At 46.3% G+C, this 7,516-nt stretch overlaps 1 protein-coding gene across 1 annotated transcript; it reads left to right on the top strand.

Moving 5' to 3' along the window:
• Positions 1 to 1,588: 1,588 nt before the first annotated feature.
• On the top strand, positions 1,589 to 5,672 carry Tmem252 (transmembrane protein 252). Its single transcript, XM_055613789.1, has 2 exons — positions 1,589 to 1,961; positions 4,677 to 5,672. Exons 1-2 carry the CDS (start codon positions 1,687 to 1,689, stop codon positions 5,035 to 5,037), a joined length of 636 nt encoding a protein of 211 aa, XP_055469764.1. The 5' UTR covers positions 1,589 to 1,686; the 3' UTR covers positions 5,038 to 5,672.
• Positions 5,673 to 7,516: the final 1,844 nt, after the last annotated feature.

Genomic DNA, 7,516 nt, shown 5'->3' with positions numbered 1-7,516 from the left:
GAATAGACCTTTGTGGCTAGCTTTATGAATGCAATCTAACGGTGTAACAAGGCCCAGGGAAGAGGGGAGGGCAAGACGTGATGGCGCCATGTTTGCAATGCTTGGGCCTGTTAGAGAGCCCCTCAGCAGTCATGTCATCAGCTTATACTACTGCCAGGCAATTTCGCCGATTGGTATGGGTGGCAGGGGGATAGAGTGATTTAAAGGAAAGGCATCGTTTCTTGTATGTGTCTAATATAGAGGAAACAGAAACAGGGATTGAGGATCTAGGCTGGGCTTCCCTGGTTCTTAGATTCATTCTCTGTGACATTCAATCCATGGGCTCCATTTTCCACCAGGCCCAGACCCCCTCTGGGGGCGTGAAAATCCCCCTCATCATTCTGCAGTTTCTCTTTCAGTGGCCCCTTGTTGCATCAGCACTGGGTGGGAACAAGCAGACAAGGTAGACAATAGCCCGAGAAGGGGACAGATCCAGAAAACAGGCTAAGACCAGAAGTGCAGCGAAGGGTCAAAGGTTCCTGAAAATGACCCCCTAAAGAAGCTTCCTGGTGCTTGCTGACTCCACTGGATTCTTTTTAATTGTTCCCAGTTCTGAGGATATGGATTCTGCTCTCTTCCATCATTACAACTTTTCTGTTCCGGTTTCTTCTATTTCTCTTATACGTCTAAGGAGTAGGATGCCTCCTCTTAACATGGAATTTCTCCACTACTTTATTTTTTCAACTGTTTTTTACTGCCAAGTGGCTGGAGAGAAAAAGAGCACCACAAGTAAGAAGATTCCAATGAACAAGAGCGTTATAAAACTGTAAAGTCATTGTCCTAGTGGTCCTTGATAATTTTTGAAGCACCAAAGAGGATTAATGACTAATGGAGATCCACCTGGCTCAGAACACATGAAAAAACCATGCCCATGTAACTATTTAAATGTAACACATCTCTCCTCAAACTCCTAAGATACCCTGGCTTCAGAAACTTACTTTTATATACGTTTGATATGAAGGAACTCAGTCCTTCCTTTCCCCCAACGCCTTTTAGTTTTGTTTTATTTCACTGACATTCTCATAGAGACATGACCATCGCTTCCACTACCACCAGCACAAATGAGATACTGCTCTGGAAGGACAGGAGCCACCTCTGGGATGCTAGAGAGGAAGAGCCCCGCCTGGGGAACCACTTCTTTTGGTGGTGCTGAAGGAGGGGTGTTAGAAAGGTCCTCGTGAACACACGTGCTCCTGTCATCGAACGGAGTGAAAGGGATCGTTGTTCACTCTACGTGCTTGTCGACAGAGTGTTCTTGTGCACAGCTGATGTTAACTTGTCTAGCTTTTAGTGGAGAATCCCCTACAGTGAGGGTCGAGAGACAGTGCCTTCATAACCGAAAGGTTTAGGACCTCTCTTCTCCAGTACCTGGGAGCAGCCGAGGCCCCACCCATCAACCAGGAGCAAACTGGCTACGTGCAGCGTCTCCTTCCTGGAGGACACAGTGTTGTTTCCAGGTTCCCGCTGGAGGATATTACAGTAACTTTCAGTGGTTAATGAATAGCTTTCCGCTGCCTGCTTCATTTAATTGTTCAAAGGCCGTTTGTTCCTGTGTATAAGGCTGTGACCTGGCTAATGAGTGCACTTTCCTGAGCAGGCCTGGAAGCAGAGGAGTGGCAGGGTCAGGCGGGCTGCAGAGAAGAAAGGATGCAGAGCAGGGCTGGTCTGGTTGTCTGTGCCCTCTTCCTCTTCACAGGCTTCCTGATGATTTGCTTGGGGGGCTTCTTCATCTCCAACTCCATATTCCACTCGCAGAGGAATCTGGTCGTGGCCTACGTGCTTCTGCCTATGGGGTTTGTGGTCCTCCTGAGTGGAATTTTCTGGGGCACCTACCGCCAAGCAAACGAAAACAAAGAGATGTTCAGCCACGTGCTCAGGCGGCACCTTGCTTCCCAGGACCTGCCCCTGGCCACAATAGACAGGTACGTGCTGAGCGCCAGGGGGCATGAGAAGGGCTGAAAGGAGTCACAGTGCGGGAGGTGGAGTGAGGCAAAATACCACAGCGGATCCACTGACAGAAGGCTAGGCAGCTAGGCTCAGAGTTACGCTACTCTACTCCGCAGTTGGCTCTGGGGTTGTAGAGCAGAGCAAGGCTGCTTTCGGGTAGAAACAATGAGGTAGGAGAGAAGTTTCTCAGGGCTCAGTCCTCACGACCCTAGTAAAAACTCACATGAAACAAATTAAGGGGCACAACCCATAGGTCCTTCCTATGTTTTAGGGGTGATTTTAGTTAAAGGCAGGCGATGACCAAGTGGTCCCTATAACCTGGTTAATGAGTCATGAAGAAACTCCCAGAGCAAGTTCTGCCCACAGTGAGTGAGCAAGCAGACATCACGTCAGTCCAGCAGCTGCTGTGACTAAGTTCTAGATGACTGTCCTTGTAGGTGTCCTGATCTCACCTCGTATGAAGGACGCATTCAAGGCAAGAGGATAATGTTCATCAATGATAAAAAGGGGGGGGGGCATCATGACTATGTACACATAGTCATGTATCACTTGGCCTTAAGACAAAACAAATTAATTGGTATGTGCCCCAGATAGCTGCACCCTGAAAACATTATGGCAAGTGAAACACCCACCAGTCAGAAAAAAAACAAAACAACAACAACAAAAAAAAACCCACTGTACCATTCTGCTTACACCAAGAACTACCATAGACACAGCACGGCCACTTACCCCAAAACCAAGTAGCTAACACTACAGCCACTCACACGAGTAGCTACCACAGACAGGAAGTAGAACAGCGGCTCCCTGACCTGGCGCATGGGGGAAGATGAGGAGTTATTATTTAATGAATATGTGATTGTAGTTTGGAGTGATAAAAAAAAAAGTTCTAGGGATGGTTTGCAGCAATATAAGATCACTAATGCCCTTATGAGTAATAAATGTTAGGTTATTTATATTTTAACCAAAGGTAAAAAATAAACAAGGATTCAGGCAACTTTGTGGTTGGTTAACATAACATCAATCTTCTAATTCTTGTCCAAACACAAACCATTGTTCTTAAGGCATAGGATGTAGCTGGTGGCACTCGCCTTTAATTTCAGCACTCGGGAGGCAGAGACAGGCAGATCTCTGTGAGTTTGAGCCCAGCCTGGTCTACAAAGGGAATCCAGGACAGCCAAGGTTACACAGAGAAACCCTGTTTCATTGCCCCCCCAAAGTATAGGATATAAGAATATATAAGTCCTTTTGCCCTCTTCATGCAGGAGTAGGAAGCCATAAAATGTTTTAATTATCTCATGTCCTTTGAATGAGAGTTCTTTCACCAGTGACTCTGCATTACTGACATCCATCACACCAGAGAGAACAATCATAGAGCCCAGTTCCAAGGTCAGTTAGGCTAAGTAGGAATTCTTTGGGTTTTATTTTTCAAAAATTAAGATAACAGAGTAATTTAGAAGGTGATTCTAGTGTGATTGTGTGTGTATGTTTGTGTTTGTGTGTGTATATCGTGTGTTCATGCATGTGTGTATATGTGCTTGCATGTATATATCTGTGCATGTGTTTGTGTGTGTGTGTGTGTGTGTGTGTGTGTGTATGTGAGTATCTATATATACAGTGTGAGTTCTTGCTAATAGTAAACGATGCATCTGAAATTTACCAACCCATTCGTATATTCTCTTGTCTGGAGTATTCAAAAGTAAATCAAGAATATCTTGACACTCCCTGCTGTCCCTTCTTGCCGCATCATGAGACACTCAGCCCTCAGAGTCAAACTGGAAAGTTCCACATCTCAAAAGCTTCGTGCTCTAGCGGGTAACTAGGCAGAGTGTCCCTGTGAACATTCTGCCAGTGAGGAGATTCGTGGCAGCAGTCCTGGTGGTCTCTCAAATGGTTCCAGGGAAGAGCTCACCTTTCTGTCTCCGTGACTCAACCCTGGCTATTCCTGGGAAAGGTCAAGACTTCCATCGTACAGTAGACAGCTCCTTTAACTGTTTGGCTCTTGGCCTTGTGGTATTTGTAGTAGAGCAGTGGCTTCAAATGACAGGCCCCGTTCTGTTGTGGTTACCCACCATAAACACTCCCTTTGGCACTGGGTAGACTACCTCTATTTATATACAGTTTGTGCAAGCTCACCCTGTTTTCTTCCACTCACCCCACCCCCACCTTCATTCATGGTGGAGGAGCCAGAAGCATTTAGTAGTTAGTTGGGCAAGATGACCAACAAGTCCATCAGCTGGGGCAGGCCAGTATAGTAATGAATGGTTTTCATTCATTGATTTGTCGCTTGTGAAGATCTGAGGCTTGGAGAGCAGTGGAGTAGAAGATGAAGTGTGTGGATGGTAACAAGGATTGAGTACTGGCTAAAGAGAGGTGCCATGGTCAAACTCGCTGTGTCACCTAAAGCTGATAGGGACAGTGCACTGAATGAATGGGTCCCGACTAAAAGAGCAAGCAAGGAGGAATAGCTTGGAATACTGTCTGGAACAGGAGGGCCTGCTATGGCTGACAGGGGGTTCTTCTGGAAGGGTGCGCAGTTTTTAGAAACTGGTGACATCAGAAAAGTACATCTGTTTCAAACTGTTTCTTAGCAGTTTAGCTTCACACAGTGTGAGCTGAGAGAGGCGGACATATGCTTCCTCACCACTGAGGCCTAAATAACACATGCGTATTTGTGGCGTTGCATCCCACAGGCCTGACTTCTACCCCCCGGCTTATGAAGAAAGCCTGGATGCTGAGAAACAGGACTGCCCTACAGGCAGAGGGCTCCTAGGATTTCCTCCTCCTCTGTATACAGAGACAAGCCTTGAACTTGAAGATGAAAATGACCCACAACCAGAGGCTCCACCACCCTACCAAGAAAGCATAACGGTTACAGCAAAGGCATGGGACGCTGTGGGACCAAGCACAGCGCTCAGGGCAGGGACTGCTCTCCAGCACTCAGAACTCACCAGCTCCAGAGAAGAGAGGCTGGCCAGGGACTGGGAGGCTGCTCTGCCTGCTCTACCCTGCACTGAACCAAGGCCAGCGTGGGTTTCGGGGACTCATGTTTAGGCACCAGGAGGAAGTGGGTGCAGAGAATTCCCACAATGCCCAAGCTAGAATCTTAGACCACAGAGAAGATGTATGGCCAGGCCTTCTACCTCCCTCCTTACCTCATCACCTGAGCCCAGCCTAGGGGTGCAGCTTGTCGTTGGTAGGAATGCCACAGCCCTTCACCCACTCTGTCTGAAGAACCAAAGGTGAGAGATCCTGGGAGGCAGCCTTGGTGTCACCGACCGACCGTGCTATCTGAGTGACACCAGAGCTCACACACAGCGTGGGAGTTGTCCTAGGAACGAACGAGTGTTATTTTGTACCATTTTATTTTAAATATGTATGTTTTTTTCTACATAAAGGAGAAGAGACTGCAATATTTTGCTTTCAGATGGTTCAAACACAAAATGTTGGGTTATTTCTTAAAGAGGTCCTCAGTCAAGCACATAGGGGCTTTTACAGATTCAAGCTGACTAGATAGAATACTTAATTCGTTACACAGGGCATCAAGGGTGATGTTAATATACAACATTGTTAAAAATCTTGTGATGTTTAGAAAATGTGTATATGCACTTTCAAGACAACCCCCCCCAAAAAAAAAAATCAGAACGTAAGCAATTAAAACCTGTAAGGCCATGTCTCCATTACCAGGATTTGTGTGTGTGTGTGTGTGTCAACATAGAGAAGTAGACTTCTAGACTTAAAAACCGCGTGGTCCCCCCCTTGGCTTTATTTTCTTTGTGTGAGTTTTTAAAATCAGAGCTCATGTTGGGGAGAAGGATGTCAGCAGGACACCCAGGCCGAGGCTTTTGAATGTGGATGAGTATATTCACCTCCTGGCCTCAGGGTCTCGATGGCCTCCACACAAGTCATCTGGGTTGAGGTTGCTGTCAAACAGTGATGGCATGCCTTTCAAACAGCAGGTTGGACTTACCCTCCCATGCATATAATTTAGCCTGGGCCTCCATCCTTACAAGGTGAAGGCTATGGCCATTCTTGTTTTAGCAGTGCATCAACTGAGGCTTCGAGAATTCAGGAAATCTGTTTGATAAAACAGTGACCTCAAGGACAGTGAAGACCCTAAAGGGGTATGAGAGGCTTTACTTACCTCACACTTGAGTTAGGGCAGCTATGGTTTTGTTTTGTTTTGTTTTCCTCCTTCCAGGAAGCAGCTTAAACTTCTGTCTCCTTTTCAAAAGTGATCCTAACAGAAGGCAATGTTCCAGGTCACTGCAATATCTTCCGCCCCTGAAGAAGACACTGGGAGGCTGTAGGGTTATTGGGATTCTCACTTAAAACGTGTCAGCCTCGTTTCTTGCCTTTGAGCTGTGAGTTTCTTGCCCTCAGGGTGGAGTTTCCCAGCATCCTACTGGGGACAGCCACACTGACAGGCATAGGAGAATCTTTGAGAACTCACAGGAAAGGATAATTTTTTTTTCAAGGAAGAGTCAACCAGGTGGGACTGGGTGTCCACGGTTCCCACTTCCCTGTCAGTGCTGAGTACACAGGTTGTGAACGTCCCCGTGAACACATAAGATGCCATAAACAAAACCCTAGTCCGTGAAGTACAGCTGTGTGAATCTCTGCTTTGACTCCATGACAGTGAGGGGGATGTCTAGACATGAAGGCCGCTGGTGATCGGTTAGCAGAAAAGAGAGCGATCATCCGTTAGCCTTGAAATTTGTTACTCCTTTCTTGTCGTCTCTTTTCATCCCTCTACGGGGCAATTTGCCCTACAAGTCTGACTGACCACCATTATTGGACCTCTAACCAGATTTGCACACCAAAATAGGTGGTTTTCTGCCACTGGGGGTTGGCTCAAGCAAATGTTCAATTTGGTTTGCATAAGTTGTGTTAGTCTATGTAAGTCAATACATTTTGTATTCAGGGTCTTTTTAAAGTTTATTTTGTGGGGTTGTGTTATACATACATGTGTATATCCACGAGTGCATGTGCGGGCGCACGCACAGGGTAGTCAGGGGTTGCTCTTTCACATAGGGTTGGCTGACAGGTGAATTTCCATGGATCTTCCTGCTGTACCTGGCACAAGGGAGGATTCAAGCTAGCTCCTCATGCTTTCACAGCAAACATGCTTACCCACTGGCCCACCTCTGTGTTACCTCTGACTTCCCTTCCTTTTTTTTCTTTCTGTCACCTTTTGTATCAGGAAGAATCAGTAGAGGAACATAAATCATAGTAGCATTCTCCACAGTATCAAGATGACTTCATATTTCTTCAAACCTAAGCATAACTGACACCAGCCCTTGATTCAGAAAACAACCTGGTTCTTTCCTTTTCAAAAAAGAATATGAAAGTTGGGCTGATAGCACACACCTGTAACCCAAGTGCTTGTGACGTAGAAGCTGGAGGATCAGGAGTTCAAGTCTGCCTTGGTTACATAGTAAGTTAGAAGCCAGCCTGGGCTACACAAAACTCTGTTAAGAAAGAAAGGAGAGGAGGGAGAAAGAGGGAGAAGGAAAAAAAGAAAAAGAAAGAA

Source organism: Psammomys obesus, unplaced genomic scaffold (assembly GCF_907164565.1).
Source record: "Psammomys obesus unplaced genomic scaffold, mPsaObe1.curated_primary_1811, whole genome shotgun sequence".
Lineage (NCBI taxonomy): Eukaryota > Metazoa > Chordata > Mammalia > Rodentia > Muridae > Psammomys > Psammomys obesus.
The sequence above is the reverse complement of the archived record's forward strand: the minus strand, read 5'-3'. Positions and strand labels throughout refer to the sequence as shown.

Coding starts and splice junctions, on each gene's coding strand:
- Tmem252 (XM_055613789.1), top strand. CDS start 1,687: ATGCAGAGCAGGGCTGGTCTGGTTGTCTGTGCCCTCTTCCTCTTCACA. Junction 1,962..4,676: donor CCCCTGGCCACAATAGACAG/GTACGTGCTGAG, acceptor TGCATCCCACAG/GCCTGACTTCTACCCCCCGG.